Source organism: Micropterus salmoides, unplaced genomic scaffold (genome assembly GCF_014851395.1).
Source record: "Micropterus salmoides isolate LMB-PRFRI ecotype aquatic unplaced genomic scaffold, ASM1485139v1 Ms_hic_scaffold_20, whole genome shotgun sequence".
Taxonomy (NCBI): domain Eukaryota; kingdom Metazoa; phylum Chordata; class Actinopteri; order Centrarchiformes; family Centrarchidae; genus Micropterus; species Micropterus salmoides.
In genome coordinates, this window is record NW_024041151.1 from 14,455,658 (window position 1) to 14,480,781 (window position 25,124).

Genomic DNA, 25,124 nt, shown 5'->3' on the forward strand with positions numbered 1-25,124 from the left:
CTGAAGGATTTGATTTAAATCACTCCTGTAACTAAACACTCCTCACACATGCTGTTTCACACAGAATACGTCACAGTACAGAAGCTGTGGACACACACTGGACAGCCAGGAAAAACAAATGTTTACTTTTTGTTAAAAAAACTGATGCTTGGTTTTATGTTTTATATATTGTCCTTGTTTTAAAGTATTTAATGCATTCTTAATGAAATGTGCTTTGCTTTCCTGTTTTAGTGTATTTTATGTAGCTGTCAGTATACCTGCCCAGGGGCTGCAGTCGAAAATTAGCCAAGATGGCTAAAGTGGCGTATTTACAGAAATATCTATTTATGTGCACTGTCCCTGTAACTTTAAACTAGATAGATAGATAGATAGATAGATAGATAGATGAATAATTACATTGCTTTATCGTAGTGGTGGATATTTTAGTGTAATGTGTTTTGAATCTGGGAGAAAACCAAATTACTAGAATGTATTATGTTCATATTTGCTAATGTAATGGTATTGATTTCTCACCCTGCCCTGCATTAGAAGGATTTATTTTTGTGCACACTGGAATAATGTAAAGTAGTATAGTTAGAATTAACCCATGGCAGCATTATTTAGTATTTTTAAAAACTGTAAATCTTGATTTCCCCCTTATAAGTCAGGCTTTCATAGTTTTCTCCATCGCTTTCAGATTCATTCTGATGTTGTACACTCAACACATATCATTCAGACTATCGCTGGTCATTACTAGGCCTATATGCACCAACAAGAAAATACAATCCAGCTGCTGTCCTTCTTCTTCTGAGTTTTAAGATGCCTGTCATGGCTAAACCAGGGTTTAATCCAACAAATTTGCTGCTATTATGTCTGTTGAAAAAAGGTTAGCAAAATTGATTAATAATTCATTGCTGGTGTTTGTAGCCAAATTCTACATCAGATATGGAAAAGAATGACGATGTGTACGTAAGTATGTGAGAAGGGATGAAATGGTTGCAAGCAAACCTATCAGGGAATGATGAAAGGAAAGAGGCAACATTATCCACAGTAGAGAGGAGAAAAGGGCAATTGGAGGGTAGGGAATGAAAGAAACAACAAGTAAAAGACAGGAACAACAGGAAAAATATGTGAATGTTACAGGAGAAGGCTAATGGGAGAAGGAAGAGAAAAGAATAACATGCAAGGTGATGTAGAAAGGAAATGGGAGCATTATTGGAGAAAATGAATGCAAAGTAAGGGAAATAATCACAGACTGAAGTAAACCTATGCTACAGAAAAGAGTGGAATTATGGAGCTTCCAGCAACTCTCCTCCCCATGAAGTCACTTAGGACTAAAGCAGCAGGGATTTGTAGGGTATGAAGATGAACAGAAAACCCATTTTCCCTCATGGCTACATCTGTCATTGTGAATTTATACGGCTGTTGTACTGAAGAGTGGAAGAAAGATGTGATCAAACATGAAGGGGAATGGAGACAGAGAGACGCACAGTAATCAAGAGGGAGAGAGAACAAAAAGCGAGAGCGGTGAGAAGTGAGAAGTGCAAAAGAAGACATTCTGAGATGATACGGGAAAGGTCATTTGAGAGTATCTTAAAGGCAGTGATGTGACAGAGACAGAGTCAAATTAACTAAGGTACAGGTTTTAAGTAGGAGTGCTTTGGAAAGCTTTCCGACTGTCTGTACTGTAACATTACTTGCAAACCAGGTCTGCACTATTTAAATGTAAAGAGCCTAATTACGGTTTTAAATGTCAAATATGTCCAACTTGTGCACGGTGTAATTGTAAAATGTGCAATTACTTTAAATTTCTTTGTTCCTTCTTTAATTACCAGTGACAATCAACTTGAGGTGTTACAGCAGTGAAACAGAGATGAATAAAGACATCACTGAGCTGCAGAAAACATTTCTGTCTAGTGTTTTAGTCTGCCAGAAGGAATATTATTTTAAACTGAGATTTCAAACTTGCAATTTTAACTCACCATATTTCACTGGCCGTTATCACTCTACTGCTAAAATGAAACATAGGCCTTCACATGTTTTTTGCCATTCTTGTGCAGGCTAAGGGAAGTTTGCAGTACTGCATTTCTGCAAAGTTGCCATCCTATTGGAGATTAATGAACTAGTGTGGTACTAGTCCTCTCTGTGCCGCCTCTCCTCTCAGCATAGTTTGATTTATGGACACCCAGCAGTGCATGAGTTATAATTTCAAAGGGGTTTGTTTTTCCTCATGAAGATGGAATTTTAAATGTTGTGATGAATGACCCCTTGTGGATTTTATTTATTATTCTGTCATGATTTAGTTTAAAGGTGTGTGTGTGTGTGTGTGTGTGTGTGTGTGTGTGTGTGTGTGTGTGTGTGTGTGTGTGTGTGCACTTGCATGATCACACGCGTTCATGCTCCTGTGAAAACAGATTTTCTATTTTCTTTATGCACATATGGATATGTGTGTGCACGTATGACATTTTGTGAATAAACCCACATCTTTAAATGTGTGCATGCAAAAGTGCTGCCGCTGCATTTTCTATCTGACATTACGAATATATCACCTTTAGGTTGCCATGTCTTGCTGAATCAAATACTACATCTCACCTATTGGATGTCAAACAGTCTTATACATGGCCTCCCTTTCTGTGCACCATTCTGTCTCTGCATATGGATTTATGTTATCATCCAGCCACAGCATGGATGGCAGGGTGTTTGATGTTTCTGTAATGGTGAGATATTGAATGAACCATGGAGAAATGTGATGCCACTTGGTGAATTTACAGGAGCATAGAAAGAGTTAGCTTGGAGAAGAAAGAGAGGGCAAAACAGGCCTGGTGCATTGGCGTGTGTGACACTCGAGAGATAGTCCAGTTGCAGCACTGCCACAAAGAAAATCATTTCTTCCTGACTTCTGTGTGCATGTGCTGAAGGGACTTCACATATAGGGAATGGACCTGATAACAGGAACACTTAAAATGCAATCCCTGCTAGTAGTCTTGCAGCAAATTCATCTTTTTTTTTAATGTTGTTGAGAAGAAAATTGTTGAGAAGTGCTTATTCAACTCTGGTATATTGCCTTCTGTACATGTCCATTTATGTATGTGAATTAATGCAGGTGCCGATATGTCCGACCGCAACAAAGTGCATTTTCTAGTGCTGACAAAAAATATGTTATGTGCTGTGAAGCAGCTTTATTGTGTGGAAGTGTGTTTGTATGCGTGTGTATGTGATCTTCGCCAGCTTCTGTTGTCTTAGGAAGGAGTTGGGCAAAATAACATGAACATTAACTCTGCAGGTGCAGTTGTTTCAATTTTGGGGGGGGGGTGCCACAGTGTCAAAACCTCTGTTGTAGATGATGAGTCTGTGAGGTTATCATTATTTTCACGACTGTTTTCTTAATTTGCTGTATATTTTACCAGTGTACTTGTTGTGGAAATGAGTAGTCTCTTTAGGACACTATTAGCTGCCTCATGTTGGTTTGAGAACTCACATATTGAAGTGCTGATTGCCGAACCTCTTCAATAGCTGGCAAATGATGCTAATTGGCATTCAACCTAATACAACTGGCACTGGAGCAGTGATTGTAATTTTTATTGTTCGAGGTAAAGTCCTTTTTTCTATTGTGTTTTGGATAATTGTGTACCACTTGAAATATCGACATCGGCTATTAGGTTAGTCGTCCTTGTGTGCTTCCCTCACATTCTCTTTCTCTCTTTTCTCTTGCTTTTATTCAGGGAGGCCTCATCGCCCTCCTCCTGCTAATTCTCCTCTTCACCCTCGTCTTGTATACCCGCCACCGATGGTGCAAGCGGCGCCGTATCCCCCAGAAGAGTGCCAGCACCGAGGCCACACATGAGATCCACTATATCCCTTCTGTTCTGCTGGGACCCCAGGGCCGTGACAGCTACCGGGGCTCTCGAAGCACACACCAGCATGGGAGCTCTGTCATCGGTATGCCCATCCGCGAGACCCCCATTCTCGATGATTACGACTGTGATGAGGAGGACCCAGGTGGACACTCACTTAACTCCACGCCCAACCAGCTCCACACCAAGCTGAGTGATGGGAAGATCCAGGAGGACTTTGGAGTTAACCTTGGACACTCTGACATGATGTGCAAGAACAACGAAATAAAGCATAATTTTGAAAAACGAGGTAGGTTGGTTCTCTGAATACATTTCCCTTGAAAAACAATTTAGTGTGATGGAAATATTATCACTTTATGCATACAATGGAGATTAATTATGTGCTCGCTGTAAGCTTAACAGCATGATGCTGGTTTTGTCTCCATCACTCAACTATGAGCAGCAGCATATACTTCTATAGAAAATCTGTTGTGCTCAGTGGTAGTTGTCCTGCTTTTTGCAAGCATCATTTGTACATCCGTGGAGGCTCTCAGTGCCAGCTCCCCAGATGGACCAGCCTGGACAGTTCACTTTGGCTCTGGCCAGCCCACCCATGTTCTCAGTAGCACAGCATGTCCTGTTTACATTTTGTCAAAATTAAGCAGCTCACGTCATTACTTCACACTTGTAAAGATAAGCATCCTGTATTGCATGAGTCATATTAAGCATGAACTGTATTTCCTTCTGAGAGAACACCAGCAGTGAAACCTCACTTTTTCATACCCCCTTCTCGGTTAACATAGCCGTCGACTCTGTGCGTCATGAAGTAATGTAATGCATTGTAGTGTAGTTTTGTAAAGGTCAAGTGACGGGGGCTATTGGTCCGGTGGATTAGATGTGTCAGTAGGAGCCCTGTTGACCCTTGCTAAATATAGTCAGGGGTTTACACTTCAAGTGAGGGTAAAAATTCTGTCTTGCCAGTAGTGACAAAACTGGAAGTGACGCTTCACAAAATGTCTGCTGTAGGGATTTTCAAACAGGCCGTCCAAACGTTATAATCTTAGGCTGTGTAGCATTTGTTGACATAATATCCTCTTGAACCCAGGGTACTCCTCTCCAAAGTCAGACTTTAATAATTGAAGGGAGCTTACTAAGTCTGAGGGTGCCTTGGTTATTCGTGTCATACTGAATTATGCATGGGTAAAGTTTGTGGAAATGCCCCTCTTGCTCCCATAGTATTCATCACTCTACATAAACGTATTTACACAAGCTGTTTGCATCTGACTTTGTACATTACTTACTAAAAACAAGCTAGAAAAAAAAGGAAAAACAACGAATAACAATTTTTTCAAGTTAATATTTGTTAATTTTGTTGTACACCGCTGATCCAAGTCTTTACTTACAGCTCAAGAACATAGTTTAATCTTATTAACATTTCTTTGAATGGAGGATATAAAATGGATATATGGGTAAAAATGTGTTCCATTTCAGTTTCAAACATAAACAAAAAAGTTAACATGGACTTTTTATGTATATGTAGTTCCTGACCCTGACCACAGCTCATAATGATCCTAAAATCAAACTTGCAGTCCAACCATGAGACAAACTCATTGTTGAATATATCACTTTCACCCTTAAGGATCACCTTCATTTGTCTCCCACTATGTTGATGAATTCCTTTTTCACTCAAACATGTAAACAGGTTGACTGCAGGGACAAGTGATATGAGTAATCACTACAATTCATGCAACGACCTGCCTTATTTACACTGACCTTACAGTTGAATAATCTTTTCAGATTCTGAAAATGTAAGTGTTTTAGTTAGCCAAAAACAGATCTCTTTCTGTCTCCTCTCCCATTATAATAAGGACAGACTTGGTCCAGTGATGTTTTGCCTGCTGACCTGCTATTTCATCCTTTATTAAACACGAACGCTCCCATTGCATCCCAAGCCCTCAGCCCAGTGTGGAAGCACTTAGTTTCAAATCCAGCAGCTGCTATTTAAAAAGGAAACAAGATTATGCAACAAGGTGAAGGGATAGAGGTTAATTTCTGCTCTGTTCCCAAGTGGAAATGTGGACGAATGTGGGGAAGAAACAGGGAAAAGAGAAGTAAGGCAGAGGGCAGAAAGGTCAAGGCTCTTACAAGCCTGTCTCTTGGGCACCAAATGATGAGATATGGGAGAACAAAAAAAAGCCAAGCAAACTGGTTATAAGCAGCAAAACACAACACAAACGCAAACTTCAACCACATAATTACAAGCAATGAATGGACCACTAAATGTACTTTTACTGACGTTGAGACATACAAATGAAGCAATGCGTTAGTTTATGCAGGACATGGAGTCAAAAACCCTTTAATCAGCTAACAGCTGCTGATTGAATCTTTGTCTTTTGTCTCACACACCAGTCACATCCCATTCTCATAAGTGATGGTCTATTGAAATACGACTCCCTCTTCACTAATCCCTTCTACACCAATGTTGCCACACTCACCACTGCTGCTACCAAGCTTTGCCTCCACCGCCAATAATCACGTAAATGTCATGCCTGGTTACGTTATAAACTGCAAACACTTATTTGGCTCCAATTGTGATTATTCCATTAAAAGAAATGTTAAAGTATCACAAAGACATACCTTTGCTATTACCACGGACATAAAGTGATGTTTATTTGCACGTTATGTCTGTTTGATCCAGATAAAAGCAGCTGTAGTCGTAAAGAGACTGGGCGATACAGTCTGTTTACGATGATGATCACTCTTTGGCATGACACCTGTATGCTCTACTGTCCAGTCTTTCTGGCCACGTAATATCTGATTTCAGGTTCTGTTAACACCTTATACAGTCTATGATTGACACCCAGTTAAAAACGGGGACATTTCACGTTTGGACACCCTAATCTATAACAAGTGTTCCTGACTGAAAGATGAATCTAGAGGGACTTCATGTGTAACATAGAACAGATAAAAGTTGTGATCTGGTAATTTATCTCTAATGTGCAAGTGGTAGAAAAGGTGAATCTCTTATATGCTGCACACCATGTTTCAAGCCTGATAAAAACAAAAAACTAAAGCAACAATATACTTTTAATCCATACTGAGTATATTGAGCCTACCTTGATTCATGTGTCAAGCGTATTAAGCCACAAAAAAAATCAAAGTTAAGTTAAATTCAAGCTCTAACACACCAAACAATTTATGAAGCAGTATTTAAAAAAAAACAACCTGATACCTGTGTACAGGCTGATAGCACCTAAGCTAACATCGAAGCTAACAGTGCTAGCCACAGCCGCAATGTGCACATTCAGTGGGCAGAATGTGTGCAAAGCAAAGAGTGAAGCAACATACAGTAGTGGTGTTGTGTGATCTATGTACATATACGGTTATAACGGTTTACTGGCAAGGAATCCTGATCCTGAATCAAAATGCTTTCTTGACCACAAAAGCTCCAATTTGAGCTCCAGCTATATTTCTTAAAATTTTACCTCCAGGATAGCTGTTAAAATATTATGTGATGTGGGCAATTTACAGTAAAGTCAAATACAGGGTATTACACCAGGTCTGTTACTCATTTCTGTTCATTTTTTCCCAAATACAGTTAACAAATCTTTTTGTCAGTCTCATAAACAATCTGGCATTTATCAAAAGATAGCACATAACCATTTAATTTGATGCTTCTGCCTTTCCCATCTGTACTCTGCATAAAGCGGCGACATTTGAATACATGGGGCGATTAACTCTTGTCCCACCTGTTCTTTGCTGCTCAGCATCCCAAAAGTCTCCAAATACCAGTCATCCTTTATCTCTCTGTCCTAGCTGAAAGATAACCCCATTCAACTGAACTCAATAGTATTATCTCCAGGGATTATGGCTATGCCTCGCAGGGTTGTGCATGGCATTGGCTTTTGTTACACAGACAACCAAACAAATGAGGCCTGTCAATTTTTGTTATTCAGCAAGGATCCCTTGGCGTTGGAAATGTATTGGGCAGCAAGGACAGTGTAGATCAGGTGCAGAAAAACCTTAGCGGCATACTGGAATCTGTGAGGAGCGCTCAGGGACCAGTTATCACCATCAGACTGCTATCATCACACATACCTCTACAGTAGCAATCTGCACCTTCTGCTGCAAACCTACATGTGTAGCCTTTCTTGTTAGAAGGGCAAATCATACATATCATGTGTTTGCAGGAATACAGTTCCAACGCAGCTCATGTGGTTAAGTCTCAAGAGCTCTTTGTAGAGGTCTTGGGGTCTTTTATACAGTTCTCCTATACATTCTTGTGATCATTTATGGACCAGTGAAACTAGTACTAGTTCAAACAAGCTTTTTCAAGTTTTTATATATTCTAGGTTCATTACAAATAAAGTGAAATATTTCAGGCCTTTTTTTATGTTGAGGATTACATCTCACAGTTGGAAATCAAAAGTCCATGTCCTACCTTTTGAAAGTTGAACAGTTCTGAAAAAGGTTAATTTATGCGCTCAGTGCTTGGTCGGGGCTCAATGGCATGAATTACTTCATCAGTGTAGCGTGTCATGAAGACAATCAGCCCATGGCACTGCAGCGGTGTTATGGAAGCCCAGGTTGCGTTGATAGTGGCCTTCAGCTCGACTGTATTGTTGGGTCTGGCGCTTCTTGTTTTCCACTTGACAATAGCCCACAGATTCTCTATAGGTTTCAGGTCAAGCGAGGCTTCTTAACCAAGCACATTAATACAGCAAACCAGTTACTAGTCGCTTTGGCACTGTGGGCAGGAATCAAAGTGCTCTAAAATCTCCTGGTAGACCGCTGCATGGACACATTGGACCAACACCAGCATATGACATGGCACCCCAAATCATCACTGTGGAAACTTCACGCTGGACTTCAAGCAACTGAAGATTCAAGAACTCAAGATTCTGTGCCTCTCCACTCGTCTTCTAGACTCTGGGACCTTGATTCCCAAATGAAATGCAAAATTTACTTTCATCTGAAAGAGGATTTTGGACCACTGAGGAACAGTTGAGTTATTTTTCTCCTTAACCAAGTTAATACGCTTCTGGTTCAGGGGTGGCTTGAAATTAGGAATGTGACACTTGTAGCTCTCTTCCTGGACTTCCTCTCGGTCTGTGACTGGTGGCTGTTGATGCTCTGACTCCAGCCTCAGTCCACTCCATGTGAAGCTCCCCCGAGTTCTTGAATCGACAGTTCTCTCAAGGCTGAGGTCATCCTTGTTGCTTGTGCACCTTTTCCTACAACACTTTAACCTTCCAGTCAACTTTCCATGAATATGCTCTGATACAGCACTCTGTGAACAGCCAGCCCTTTCAGCAATGACCTTCTGTGGCTTACCCTCCTTGTGGAGGGTGTTTAATGAGTCTCTATTGGACAACTCTCAAGTCAGAAGTCTTCCCCATGATTGGTTGTGTGTACTGAACTGGGCTGAGAGATTAAAGACTCTTCTTAGGTCGACATTTCTGTATTATAAATTCTTTATTCTAATATTCTATATTTTAGAGTTATGGATTTTTGACTTCCATGAGCTTTAAGCCATAATCATCAAGATAAAGAGATAAAGAAATATTTCACTTTATAAGTAATGAATCTAAAACATATGAAAGTTTCAATTTTTGAATTAAATAACGGAAAAAATTAACTTTTTCACGATATTCTAATTTTCTGAAATGCACCTGTATATTATAACCAGTCATCTAGCCTGCCTGTCCCACTATAGCCTCTGTGTCCCAATTTAACCAGTCCACCTCTCTGTCCCACCGTGCTCCTCAAAGTTTTCAAACATGTGCTGAAAGACTCTCCACACAGTGATAGAAATTGTCAGACAGAAAGACAGAAATGCCAGTCACACGTCAATAAAGGTAGAAGTTCCTCATTAATGTAGCATATGTGGAAATCAACGCTGGAGGATCCACCCTGAGCATTTTAGCATTTAGCCAGACCCAGCGTGCAGCCTTTGGTCAACAACTTTGATGCAATTGATTTTTGTCACTTAGCATGCTCAGCAGGTGGTGCATTAAATCATTGATTAATTATGGTAGATGCAATCTTTTTTATCTATGCCAAGGTACAACAATGCTAAAAAAATACCCACAAAGATATTATCCTTAATTTAAGTGCATTATTATGCATTGTTGTAGCTACTGTTCAGACTGGGTGAGCCTGTGCCTGTGTGCATCCTCGGCGAGAGAGCTCTGCCCTCCTGCAGCCGCAGACACACTGGCAGGTTCAGACAGAGAGACAGGTGGACAGACAAACCAGCAGCTTCCTCTCTGCTGCAGCTGCTGATATAACACATTTTGTTCCATCCTCACACAGCTTATCACATTCCTGAGCTCACTTTTTCCCCCGAATAATAACGAAGAACTTCGGGTAGACAAAATATCCATCCATCCATCCAGTTTCCATCACAACATCTATGCTTTCCTGACTTTTTGGATTCAGGAAGATTCCTACCCTGAATAATTAAAACTTTTCCAATTTCATTTATAAGTTTAGAGAATTTCTTAACAGCTGTTATTGCATATTAATCAAGACGTTGCTTCTCATTGTTTCAAACTTTTCCTGGTAGCAGATGCTGGCGACTGCTTAATCCTCATTCCCGTTGGTCTGAAGCGGAGGGCTTCACAAGGCTGACTAATAAAAACACTTTCAGTAATGACACTTTTAACAACAACCACCCCTGCTATTGCTAAAAATGAATCATGTTGGCACCATGTATACTGCCCTTGATCAGTTTCATTCTTACATGATAAAAATATTTTTCAACCCAGTTACAATGGAATCCCCTTTTGTTATTTTGCTATATTCTTAGCTTCATTATGTGTAAATCTTTTTAAATCCATTTTCTTAGAGGTAGTACTTTTGTTTTGAAGGTTCAGTTTAGGTTTTAAAAATACCAACACTACTACAGTAAATAGTGAGGTTCTTAGTTTTTAAAAATGTAAATATCGCAAATTTAACATAAGCGGCGAGTGTATCTCAGTTGCAGCCTGAAAATGTTTTTCATCATTGCTGGAGAGTTAAGGACACACAAAGTTACTTAAGTCACGTCTTGCCTCCAGTTTTTGTCCATTTTAATATACAAATATTAATTATGTGCATAAATAGAGAATGAAATGAACTGCAGGTTAAACCTTTTGCCAGCTTGGGTGTAAAACTGTGGACCCAGAAGAATAATATCATGCCTCTCACAGCAACTGTTGGCCCATTGTTGGTGTTGCATTTGTGACATCCCAGGTGACTTCCTGTTTGGGCCGTCGTTTCTGAGGCCAGGCCTCACTGATTATCATCTGCTGCTCCCTAGCTATATAAGCTGGTGGAGTCACTCTGGCTCTCTCTCCCTGGGCATATGGTTTGTGGTTTGGCTTAGGTTCTCTTTGTGTTTAGTTGCTTTATTCATTACACTTCACTGTCCACACATGCACTCAACACACTGATGTTACTGATTTACATACTTTATATCTTTATATATCTTTATTATAAATCTTTAGTTACAAGTAACGTGGTGTCCTCTTCTCTTTGTCCTCCCTTTGAGCCGGGTTGTGACACATTACTTGTCCTCTGCCCTGTAAAAGTCATTATCGGTAAGAAAAGGAGTGAACACAGAATATGCAAAGTTCATGTAGCCACCACTTTTAATAAACCAAAGTGGGCTGGTAATTCTTAATTTTCTTTTGTCCTGAAGATATAAAACATTTTGAAAATGACGTGCTTTGTATTCTTGCAGACCTTGATAAATGTATCCTTGCCTTTATCTTATCAAATTAAGATTACTGTAATACTCACCAGATATCATGTCCTGTCAGCCACAACCACAGCAAATAGCTAAATTCTCCATTGTGAGCAATAACGAAGCATTGATCCATTTGCACAAATCAAATACTTTATTTGACTTGTGGATGGGAATTTCTGTGAAAACTGATATTTTGCATCTTGTGAAAATATAAGAAATGTAATTTTTTTGTCATTAAAAGTAAAGCAAAAGTTGTATTGCAGCAGCAGGGACCAGAGCAAATGGCAGAAGGTGTACCATTTATATACAACTAATGCTGTAATTGCATTGTTCTGGATGGTCTACAACATCCTCCGTCTGGGATGAAACAACCCCTAGCTCAGTGTCAGTTTGGAGGACAAAAGGCAACAAGACTATCTTGTGGTTCATTACTGTCCCCTCTTACTGTCTTGGCTTCCTTTTTTTCACCGGTTGTTGGCTGCAGCATGTGACTACTTTATAGATTAGGTATTAATAGTTAATTTTAATTTAATAGGGCTATAGGACCCTATTGGAACTGAAGGAATTCTTTGTTTCTTACTTTTTCCTTAGGATGGCCTAAAGGTGCTCGAAAACTCACCCAACTTTGCACAAAATTCAAACATGGCCAAAATGTACGTGATATATACTTTTTGTGCATGGGCGTGGCACAATTGCTCAATAGCACCCCCTAAAAAGCAGCTCTCGGGCCATGTTTCACCAAATTGTATGACATTTTTGTGGCAGATGTATAATGTCCAAAGCTTCAAAAAAGCCTCCAGTAGTGAACAGGAACATCGGCCATTTTGAATTTTACTTTCATTCTTGGAAATTTACCGTACTGTAACGAAATCCTCCCACAGAATTAATCCAGTTAACCCCATGAAATATTCATGATGTGTTCCAAACTTGACGTACTGGAACATAATGTATAATTATTGGGTGCTCTCTAGGGACACAGGAAGTGACGTTTAAGCCATTCGTGCAGCATTCCAAATGTGTGACAATTCAAAGCGGCATCGGCAGAGCTGCGGCATTGGCAGAGCTTTTAGAGACAAAACAAGTCTGTGGATTTAGAATCTGTTTATTAGTGTCTGACCAAGATGAACATTACAGTTGCTTTGTCTAGAGAATATTATTTTTTCACACAACCAAATGTAATACAAGTCTATACAGCTGGACAACAACTTCAGACTTGATTGTGCTAAAACTTTACAACAATTTCTCTGCCAGTACAGCGCTGAGGGTGTCTTAGCTGGGGCCATTGAACTGGTCCTCACAGTAATGACATGCGATCCATCCAATTCAGATGTAGAATGACTCTCATCAGCCCAACACACACCCTAAGGTGGTGAGCAGCATAATACATTGAGCTGCCTGGGTTCATCTGTGACTACTGACAATAACGCTTTTTCTCTCCTGCTTAGCGTTCCTCGCTTGTTTATAAGAAGTGATAGAGACAGCAGAATTCAAGGTCACATTATACCTTGATTGAATGCAATAACTGAAAGAACAGAATCCACTTGAAGCTCTATGCCGTAACTTAGCACAATATCTGTACTATGTATTGAAGGTCACTGCAGTCTGCTGCGCTTTTGCTCAAGTTATAAACATGCAAGTATGTGCTGCCAGGTGCTTGTGTAGATCACAATGGATTGAACACTTACATACATGGTTACATTTTTCATTTAATGTGTTAAGCTTATCATTACATTCAAGAACAACCCTATAAATTAAACTTTTCAGTTTTGCTATGTAAAAGTTAGTTGGGCAGAGTAAATATGTGTGTGTGTATATATATATATATATATATATGACATTCTTACATCATTGTGATTGTTCTTTTGAAAGCACCAGAGCTGTAATGTTATGATAAAAGTTTTCTTTATCTGTGAACACACTACTATAGCCAATGAAAAAAGCTTGGCCAGTAAATTAAAGATTTCACTGTAGTTAAGCATTTCAATATCCCAAAAGGCTTTCCCGTTCTGCCTCTTATTCCTTTCAGCAAAATGATGCTGTTTGTAAAGTCTGCTGAATACAATTACTGGGTATTTATTATACATTGTAAACACAGAAAAAGCCTTGGGCACGGCATGTAACCCGCTGAGAATCTGCTAAAAGATGCTTATATTTTACAACTTTGAGGTAGTAAACGTGTAACTAAATATTGCTTAAAAATAGACAAAAGAGAAACATGCAGTTTGACAAAGATCCCTAGCAAGTGCAGTGGGGTTTCTTTAAAGTCCCACCCTCTGTGGAGCCACAAACTGAACAAAAAGCATGTATTTCCCTCCTGACTCTATGAACTCCAGTAAATACGCACGTTGTTACGCCCCAGTGTTTATATAACTAAAGCATTGGGGAGGGAACAAGTGGGCAAATAACATAACTTTCCCAAATTCAGTGTATAAAACGACTAAATCCAGCAATGATTTAGCCAGTTTGTGGTAATCTCCACTTGTTTTTATCTGAGACGTCTTAGTGCCCTATGGAAAATAAAGGTCATGGCAGGAGTTACTCATCTAGTTAATTTGAGACTACTTTAGATTTACTATGGTAATGATCTCTACTACGTGTGCCTAAAATCTTTCATTAAGGGATATTTATTCACAAGAGAAATTAAGTAGCATCCATGAAAAAGAAGAAGGGGGGGGGGGTTGTTTCATCACCCACAAGACCACTGTCATTACTAAGCTTATCAAGTGTTTACTGAGCTCTAATTGAACTCAAGACTGGAGAGTAATAATCCAGTGTCAAGCTTCAGATCGCTAATGTGACATCTTTGATGAGAAATGGCTGCCAGCTTGGCACACTCAAGCTAGCTCAGGGTAATGTTTTGATTAATGCTGAATCAGACTTGTCATCCTTCCCCCATGATAAATGGATGGGAGTTGGTTACAAAGACTTCCCATTCTTCCTTTTGCCCTCTCTATGGAAAGCATTAAGGTGGTGTGTTGTCAATGGGGCAATTAAGTGAGATGAATAAGATTATTTAAAGAGACGCAAGCACTGCATATATGTACGAGTGCGCACAGACAACACTTCGAGACAAAGCATGTAGGCTGAATGTTAAAATAATCTAAGCTAATATAAATCCAGTAAACGTGGACTCGATTGGCGTGTTTTAAGCAATTCATCATAAAATTCTAGTCTTTCTTGCCCACTCGGCTGTGAAAACGGAGAGTGTCAGTTTCATCAATCATAGGTGTATTGTGTTTGTCAGGAAGTTTCAAAGGAGCACAAAATGTGCAAACCTCTCTATGCGTAGCAGCTGATGAGATAAATTACAGCAGAAAAGACGGTAGAGGGGAACGTAAATGGGGTAAAGGAGAGCCAGTCCAGTTATAGTAACTCATTGATAAATGAAGCCATAGTAATCTGATCTGGCTCTGCCTTTGTCAGAGACACAGACATGAAAAAAAAAAACAAGACATGCCAGTAGAAGTAGGTTTATATACACCAAGGCCTCGACAGATCAATATATGTGGGTTGATTGCATGCCAAGTTGTGAGCCATCTTTAGGAGGCTGTTTTGAAATGTGGTTTGGGCCTCTCACCCACATGGAATGGTCAATATATCCCCCAGTGTTTCTGCGCTCCCAGTGTTTCAAAGACACTTAGTTAATTAAAGTTATTATGCTACTTATTCAAACTTCACATAGACAGTGTCTTTGAAGGTTTGAAAGCAGTCACTTTAGGAAAGAAAACTGAAAAGGCTGAAAGAGGAAAGGCGGTATACTATCTAATGAAAATAGACTAATAAACAACATAACGTTGTGCTCATTTAAAGTGTTTTTCTGCAATTATAACTAAAACAGAGGGAATGAAAGGAGACCAATGATCTTTGTATACACAGTTGATCAGCTTATGCCATTATAAATATAAGACAATTGAAATGTGACAGGTTTTCAATATGTGCATGCCTGACATTGCCTTAAAATATGTGTAAAATGATATCCTCTATCCAAGTTCCCATCCACATGAATTCACTTCCATTTTTTTTGGGCTCTTCAGAAGAGAATCCATAACTGCAGCTGTTCCCCTCAGCCTGCCTTTGGTCAATATGCAATTGTAGGAAAGACACTGTTGCTTACAGCGTATTAAATTAACGGGATTGTTTCTGGGCGTGATGAATTATCTCTGTGTGTGATAAATTGGCACCCTATCATAATTATATTTGCATAATGTCTTTTCTGCTTCATTTCCTCTCCGGAAATTCCCCCAGTAACATTGTTGCAAGATCTGGAAATAATTCTTAATGTCTTGTCTTTGCAATCTGTCAAAAGTTATACATAGCGGACCTTAAGCATGAAGACAATCATTAGCATCTCACTGTACAAAACTTAGAAGTGTCATAAAGTGTCATTAATAAGCATCAAAAAAGAAAATCACAATCAGACAGCAAGGTGAGGGGGGATCAGGTCACCTTTCAGATACCCCGCATTATAATAGGTACACACAATTTCTGTCATGTTATCCCAGATATTGCAAAGAATATGGATGCTACTTTGTGTATTTGCCACCTATTCAAGTATTGGCTGAAAACAAAGCTTTATGTGAAATGCAAAATATTTATATGATAAGTGCATCACCACTTCATCAGTATATACATGTGTTGTCAGAAGTTAAGGGGAATCAAAGGACAGATCCCCAAAAAAGAAATCCCATTACACAGAATTTGGAAAAATGCTAATGAAGGTGCTATGGAGGATGACTTTCAATCAAGATTCAACCTCACTTGTCTGCTGAATCCAGTCTGGCTAAGATGTTCGAGGGCTTCATGCAGCTGCATATGCAGAGGTTACAATCCAGGAGCAGGAATACAGTGTTTTTACCCAAATTGTCACGAATTATGTGGAAGCCTAGCCTCTGAGAGAGGTAACAACTAAGCAATTGGCTGCAGTCATGAGTTTTCAGTCAGGTATATACAAAATTATCCTTACTGCCCGGAACTCCATTTTTACGAGTTGCACACTTTTGAAAGCTCTAAGGGATCGAAAGAGAGAACCACTTCTCACCACTCACAGATTAATAGACTAGTAGAGCGTTCCAGTCAAACTGAACAAATTTACTTTCGGAAAGCTGGAAAGAAATGCCATGCCATATTTGCTAGTGGTATACCGAGTAGGTTCCCCAGAGCTCGCTTGATTTTTGCCATTTGAGCTGAGCCCATATAGTTTTGAGGCCCTCTGGATGAGCTCTGTGAAACGTGTTAGGAGGGTGACTCACCACAGAATATGGAAACAATCTTGTTGCTGATTGTGGATAAGGAGCTTATGAAAACCTCTGCCATGCCTCAAGAAAACCTGCTGAAGCTGTTGGCCAAAGCAAAGCAAGTTGAGTGACTCTTCAGCCACAAGGCAGAGCCTGAAGCCTGATGATGTCTGTTACAAGAAACACTGCTGGCAAAATGGCTGGGCTGACCAGGTCAAGCAGATGGTGGGGGTGTGAATCTACATGCCTGCCATGCCATGCATGCTTAAGAAATGGCAACCAGGCTGATTTTCAGAATGTCTTACTATTTGAGGTTAGACAGATACAAAGAAAAAGACTAAAGTGTCAGAGAAGACAAGGCATCCAGTGTTGGAGAAGACAAAGGATCCAGAGAATGAATTTGATTTCCAAAAAATATATTTCTGCCTTGTTTTCTATAAGATAGGACTTCCTCTTCCTTTCTTTCTCTTACTTAGCATTTTTCTAAGGTACACATGTGTAAAGGGAGCAATGTTCTTGAGCAGGATATTGTTTACAGACTTTACAGTAGGTGTGTCCAGGTGTTTTCTGCCAGGAATTGGTTGCACGTCACTACTGTGGCTTTGTTACTTATTAAAGATTTAGACACAGAATAATTCAGCCATACCTTTTTAAATCATCATCTTCCACACTGTCACAACAGATGATTGTATTCAAAATATTCCCACACGTTGGATCTTGTTCTGAAGTCTCATGACCTGGACTTTTTTTGTGATTATCAGTCAGGAGCTTCAGCCTGTCTGGAGCTGTTGGAGGTCAGAGCGTGGCTTGCAATGTTCAGCTGGTGCAGCATGGGGAGACACATCCATATTTTATTCTGGCCCATGGCAAGAGCCAAGCTATAGATAGCACTTTATTCTTGCTCCTCTGCAAACAGCAGAGGCCTTAAAATATACAAGTAGAGGCAAAGACTAGCAGAAAGGAAAAGTGTCTGACTAAAGATGGGACATTAGATGCTTTCCAGTGGCTGGGAATGACAAGGCATGAGACAGTAAATGTTCAAATCCTGCAGAGAAAAATGGTAGAGGGGGCAGAGCAGGGGAGTTTCTGTCTTTTCTTGATATTTTCATTTGTCAATATATTTCCACTGTCTTGGCAATCGCCATATAATATACAAATGCAGTGCCACCCATCCCTTTCCTCCAATGATGTAAGGAGAGGGATATTGTCAAACTTGCAGTTTTCCCATTATGGGTATTCATCTTTGTTTAATCTCCTATCTCATCCTTTTTTAAAATTATTTGCCTCCAACTCAGCCACTGTTTAGTGATTTCTTCTAAAATGGCATGGGTTATCTGCTATGACTAACTATGGCAATGCCTTCAGCGTGGTGCCTTTTGGTGTTTATCTGAGTTAGTTTGGGATTAGACATAATTTTTGTGTTTTCCTAGAATATAATCTTCTACATTTTAGTAAAAAAAAGGCAACTATGCAAGATGTCCCACCGTGTCAGATTTTCAGGAATTTAACTTTCCATTAATTTAGACATGGCAGATGAGAACCATGATATCTTAATATGAAATATGACTGTATGAAGAGAAACTATTACTATTGAATTCTTGCCCAGCTGTAACTGTCACTGTGCTTCAGTACATAGAGCACCAGTAAATGACAGCACTGTTTGTCTCTTGAGGATTTTACCCATTTATTTGTCTTTTCCCCAGTATTGATATATATAATTCACCTTTTACTGATTAGTTTATTATTTTCTCCTTTCTCACTGATTCCCTTTTATTTCATTGTCTCCCCCTATTACAGTAAGTTGGCTCTCATTTGTGCCTATTCTTTTCCTTCTGTGATCAATTTCTTCTCTCCATTATCGCCTATCACATATTTTCAAATTTTGCTCCTTTACCCTCTGCTCTTTATTCCTCCTTACTCTCTTTATCTGCATCTCAGTCCCAACATCATCTTCTTTCTTTCCTTCAACATCCATGGCGTTGTCTACCCATCTCTTCCTCACACCTCTCTGGCTCTATCTCTTTCTCACTCTGCCATTCTCTATTCGTCTCTGGATCCTTTGTCTTCTCCAACACTGGATGCCTTGTCTTCTCTGACACTTTTGTCTTTTTCTTTGTATCTGTCTAACCTCTTACTCTTTTCTCATGTACCTGTCACACTTCCAGAAGCAGTGCTGTCTAAGCTTTCCCAGAGAGATAGACTGGACTATTGGAAAAAAAATGGCAAACTTAATAAATCACAGAGGGATTCAGAGTTGGGGTGAACCCCCATTTCCTCTCTACTGATCTCTTCTGCACTCATTTGCTCCCCAAGCCGTGAAGGGGAGTAGAGAAAATAAAGGAATAGAGATGTGGCTAGTGTGTGTGTGTGTGTGTGTGTGTGTGTGTTTGCATGTGTTGGAGGTTCAGGCAAAGAAAAAAATAGGAGTAATAAAAGGAAATGTAATAAAAAATAGAAATCTGAAGGAATTTAATTTCTGGGGCTCTGTTTCTCTTCCTCTTGCAGATTTGCTCTAAATTAAAACAGCAGGGGTTTGTAGGGTCCAAAGATCTACAGAAATGTTCCCATCATTTCCCTTGTGGATACATCTGCTTCTGTGAATATGAATGCTGAGCCAGGCGGGATGTCTTATAATAGGGAAAGACTGGCAGTTATTAAAACGTGCATGTTTAAGAAGTGGCATTAAATTGTCAATATGCACATAAGTGATATCATTTGTTCCACTTAAATTCATTTACATTTACGCAGTTTACTCTTTGTTGTTCTTAATGGCTTAAGTGAGTTTGTCTATAATGTGTGGATTATAATAAAGTGTATATTTTAAATGATGCCATCTAGGGCAATAATTACATTGATCTTGACATGTGAAAAGCCTTGTCTTGTCTGATGTAATACATAACAGTGGAACACAAACAAAATGTTGCGTTGTTTCTCACTGACTTTCAGTAGAGAGGAAATCTCTTCCCGAGCCTAAGAGAAATAAGGGTCAAGCACTATTTATGGACAGAGAGTCATGGTCAGAGGTTTCAGTTTCTGGCAGACAGTAATTCCCATAGGCTGTATCAGCGATTTGGTGGAAGCCGGCCTAGTCTTGTTCATTTGGCATTTTGGAATAGCTAGTCCCTCAGTGTATTTTTTGCTGACAGAACAACTGTTGCCCTTCCTGGTGCTGGGTATCATTTTCCGTGAAGGTACAGGCATCAGATACAGACATCCGATTTTGTCGTGATACCCAGCAGTATATTTTTAGAAACCTCTGCTTCTGCAAAATTAGTGCTTTACCAATGAATGTATATACAGCATTTGTACATCCATCTATTGCTGTTGCTGTTATCACATATGACCTTTAACAAAGTGTGGTAATAGCAAGAGTAGTGTGAGTAAGTATTACTAACAAATCAAACTGGATCTTTTGTCACCATAATTGTATGTAATATGATTTTTTGTTGTGAATCTATTTTGCATGTGTTGTGTTCTGTAGGGATGCCTCCTGTGTTGCTCTTCTTGAGGTTTCTTCCATTTTACCTTTTTTGGGGGGAGTTTTTCCTCAATTGAATCAAGGGTCTAAGGACAGAACTGACCTGACTGACTTGAATTTGATTTGATCTATATTCTCAACTGATGACTACTTTTGAAATGAATTGCACTGGGGTAAATATTTTTGGTAAATCAATTGTCATCTACTAAGTTTACTATGACAATTTAAGCTATATTATGCCACCCAGTTTTCTTATTCTTGTTGATCTGCCTCTTCCTCTTGTCATTATTAAGTTAATAATTTTCACAAATCAAACTAAAATGATGTTGTCAGATACTGTCAAAACTGGAAGGGTGACGTGCCATAAGTGTGAGAGATTAATGTCAGCATTTTACAATATAAAAAAAATTTAGTTTGACTCATCCGTATTCACCATGCTGGCATAGAACCCTGCGGTTAATTACCTGATATGATTGCTTTGGCACTCATAAGTGAATAGCTGTCTCAAAATGCTAATTTGAATTAGCCATTAAAGAAGGAATGTATGGATTTATATTTTGAGTATTGAGTTCTATGAATATTGAGAGGATTAGTTCAACTGAGTTTCAACATACAAAAACAAATAACTGAATTCTCTGGTTTTCTTGGTGGTGTATATGTGTGCATATCTATAATAACCTGCACTTTTCCCTATGTTAAAAAAAAAACCCATTACTCAGCAGAGTAAGTAGATTGTTAATGTTAACCCTTTCTGTGTTTTGCCTGACTAGTGAGGCTATCCTGTCACCTTAGTAGACCTCATAATAATGACACCTCTCTGGGTCTGTACAAGTGCATTGCTCACCAATGAGGTCCCAGGTGAGGGCTAAGTATAAGAGATTCAGAAAACAGAAAAGGGGGGATCAGCAGATTCATTGTATTATATTAGGAGTGGACACTTCAGCAACATCCAGTTCAGATGTTCAATGTTCCATGGTCTACATAGAATTGTCTTCTTTGAGGAGGTTATCAAGCTTCACATTAGTTTGTTTTTTTGGCACTGTTTATACTCATCATTTGGTTTCACGGCCATTTTCATACTGTGATAAAGTCCATGAAAAGGAAAAAAATGGGGACTGGAGTGCACTTTATGTAAATTGCTATGCTTTCCACACAGCTGTGAAAGCAATATCCTCCATGGGCAGGAAGGAGGAAATATAAGCGGGGCGGGAGTTGTGATCTGTAGAGATCCGTTCCTGTTATGAGAAATGTGTGAATATTTACATACACAAAAGCAAACACACGCATATACATACACACTTTCACAAAAGCCTGCATGAACCAAACAGTGCAGCCAAACAAAAACAGAAAATTGAGTAGGGTTATCTTCTCTTACTGGGCACTGAGAGACCACCAGAAATAAGTTGACTGAGGCAGCACGCTGTTGACATCCATTGCTTATGTGACATTGTTAACACACACTCAGCATTGATAAGGGAGTAACTGCAGATAAGGGAGATGAAAAGGAGAAAATAAAGGCACCACAGCTTTAACTGACATTGAACTCAAAATGAGAAGCTAGTGTGGACTTTGGGTCTAGGGAAAAACAAATGTCAGAATAAAATATCTTGGTAGCTGTGAAATTGGGATACCAGCAACATAGTGAGAGATCTACAGGAGAAAGAATACTGCCAAAAATGGGCATGGTTATTCATGATTAAAGCAGACAATACCTTGTACCAGCTATGAAGTCTTGTGGTGGATCTGGGCTAACATGGAGGACCATCTTGTTGGTAATGAAGTTAAATGTTGACCAAAGACCATGATCAATTTTACAGGATTAAGCGCACTCTATGGTGCAAACACATTTCCGTCATGATTTTTCAGTATTTTGAGATGTTTGAGATTTCAGATGTGCATGTTAGTGGGAAAAAAACAAACATCAGAAATCAGGGTTGTGACAACCTCTAGAGACAAATTACATTTGTTTCAAGGAGACTGTGGCTCTAGGCACTTATGCTTGGCCTAGCATCTTTTCTTTCCTTGAAATGGAACAAAGAAAGAGAGATAAAGAAAGTTACAGGAGGCCATGAAATATGTATGCAAGCAGTTAACCTCAAACATGCTGTCACAGACTCTCCTCGGCCACAGCAGATCAAAGCTTAAGTGCTATCTGTTCCAACCCTTTTTGTTTGTTTGCTAACCCCAAGTACCTGAATGAGCCTAGCACTACCATAAATGCCCACAGGGAATGGAACTCACGTAACCATTTTTGAGTACCTTAGTTGTCTACACACTTTTGCTTCAAGGTTAACATTTAACCCGATGAACTGACACTACAGGTGAAGTGGAGGCCCAATGGACACAAAAAAATGCATTTGTTGTTGTTCCACATTGGGTAATATCATTTCATTTAGTTGTTTGTTTTTATTTCAGAGTGACTATGCACAATATATGTACTGTTCTAGATGTAGCTAAAAGCTAATTCCCATCCTATTTACTCTCCTTGGCTGTAAGTTGGTAATGCTGATGATATTAAGTCTATATGTATATTTTAAATGGTGCCATCCAGTGCTGTGCAATAATTCAGTTCTTCTTCCAGTTTTCAAGCAATAAAATTGAATCATATAATCAAATTGTTTTAATTATTATAAGCCTTATAACAAAATCAGTTATTGAAGTTATAGAAATGGTTTGTTGTACACGTATGGAGGGCTTTGGTGTAATACATAACACTGGAACACAGATAATCCAGTAATTGTTGAGGTATTTGTCTGGAACCAAATGGTTGACTGTTGCATAAATAGTAATGCAGTGACATCCTTAAAAATATAAACACATTTGGATAAGGCTAGTTTAAGTGTAGATGAAACATCTGGACGACTCTGGTGCCCTAAAACAGGCTGTTCAGCATGAAATGTGGCATGTATTTCACTGAAGTCTGCTACTTCTGAATATGTGTGTGGATTCAGAGCACTGTAATCCATCTTCCAAGCTGCGTCACCATCGCCACCTGCCTGAGGGCACAGAGACAAAAAAAAAACTATGTGGTGGTCAGCTGAACATGTGTAGGCTGAATGTGTATAAGCCTCCTTCTCATCCTCAGACACATTCCGCGGTACCTAATGGGGAGAACTACTCCACTATAGCCTTCAAATGTGATTTCTCGTTCCAAGGACATTCATGCACATGAAGAGGGAGGAGAGGATGCTTTATTTTCTAATACCAGACATGCAAAATAAGAGAAATGTTTCCAGGCTCCAAATGTAAAAGGCCTTTATTCTCCTTCTCAAGTTACTGTAGTCACAATTTATTTGGGATTAAAATAGCTGGGATTATTATATGCTTCAAGAGCCAAGAGGCACTGTTATGTACTGTATCTATATCTGTAAGTATATGCGACATTTCTGACAAACTTGATTTAGGTAACGTCTCCAACATCACTGGAGTAATACATACCAGTCCTTTATAAACTTTTACTTTTTAAGTTCCCTTTTAAGCTTGTTCGTCGAGCCAACTTCACCGAGGTCAGACCAAGCCACGTGCCGAATTGCCAGACACGGAGAACCCCGGAGAATCCCTAGCAAAAAGCCAGGATCGGGCAGCTAGCGTGGGACCCGTGCAACAGGCCAAAGCAGGCCGTCAACAAGCCGTAAGACCTAACAAACATTCTGTGGTCAGGGATATCCCATAATGTTTTCTTTTAACTCCTAAACTCATAGCTTACTTTCATTAGTTCTCCTCTGCCATATGAGTCAAATGCTTCCCACAATCGATCCTCCTTTTCTCATTGTTCAGCCATTGTTTATTTTCCCTGTATTTAACCACCCTTTTATATCACATTAGTTAGTTATTAAATTCACTGTAATCAAGAACTGTGTGTGTTGACTATCTCCATGTCCCTGCCAAGAGAATTGATCCTTTAGATATGAGACTGACTGATTAATTTAAGATAATTTAGCAATTATTAACTGAGCACTAGCAATAATTGTATAATTATTAAAAGCTACCTAGAGGTCCGGAGACTGTAGGATGATAACAACTCCAGTGGTGCCCCGAAACAAGAGATTTTTGATATTTTCTGAATATGAAAATTCATAATTGGGTATTAAAATTCATAGCTAAGTTTAGCCATGCTACAGTTAATTCACAAAGCTCTCGTTTCGCTGGGCACCACTGGAGATTTAAATCACTCAGAGTCTCCGGACCTCTGGGTAGCGTTTTAATAATTATACAATTATTCACTAGTGATCAGTTAGTTAATAATCGCTCAATTATCCTTAATCAATCAGTCAGTCTCATATCGAAGGGGTAAATTCTCATGACAGGGACTTGGAGACAGGCAATACACACACCATTCCTGTGATTACAGTGAAGTTTATTAACTAACTAAGGTGAATATAAATGTGGTTACATATACATCAAAGAAATAAACAATGGCTAAACAATGAGAATATGAGGTTCTATTGTGGGGAGAATTTGACTCATACGGGCTGCTAATGAACGCAAGCTATGAGTTTTAAGAGTTAAAGATAATCTATTAACAACTGTTGGACAACACTGATCACAGAATGCCTTGTTTTGCCTTACTGTGGGTCGGTGGCCTGCCTTGGCCGGTTGCACGGGTCCCCACGGTAGCTGCCCGATTCCTGGCTTTCTGCTAGGGAATTTTCCGGGGGTTCTCCATGTCTTGACTGAAGAAAAACCCTCAAGTGTTGACCGTCCTCGGTCTGGCAATGTGGCTGTTCTGTTTGGGTGTCCTTGGGTTACTGCTGGCGGGCCACGTGGCTGGGTCCGCCATCGGTGGGATTAGCTCAACGAATAAAGCTTAAAGAGTTTGGTCGTTCTTCGATTAAACTAGTGTAACTTAACGGACTGATAACTTTTAA

At 39.4% G+C, this 25,124-nt stretch overlaps 1 protein-coding gene across 1 annotated transcript in view; it reads left to right on the plus strand.

The window, feature by feature from the left end:
• LOC119914337 (astrotactin-2-like) overlaps positions 1 to 25,124 on the plus strand; it is a 280,669-nt gene that overhangs the window by 81,041 nt on the left and 174,504 nt on the right. Inside the window, exon 3 of the mRNA XM_038733584.1 lies at positions 3,702 to 4,122. Coding sequence (XP_038589512.1) covers positions 3,702 to 4,122 — 421 coding nt within the window. The remainder of the gene's footprint in view (positions 1 to 3,701; positions 4,123 to 25,124) is intronic.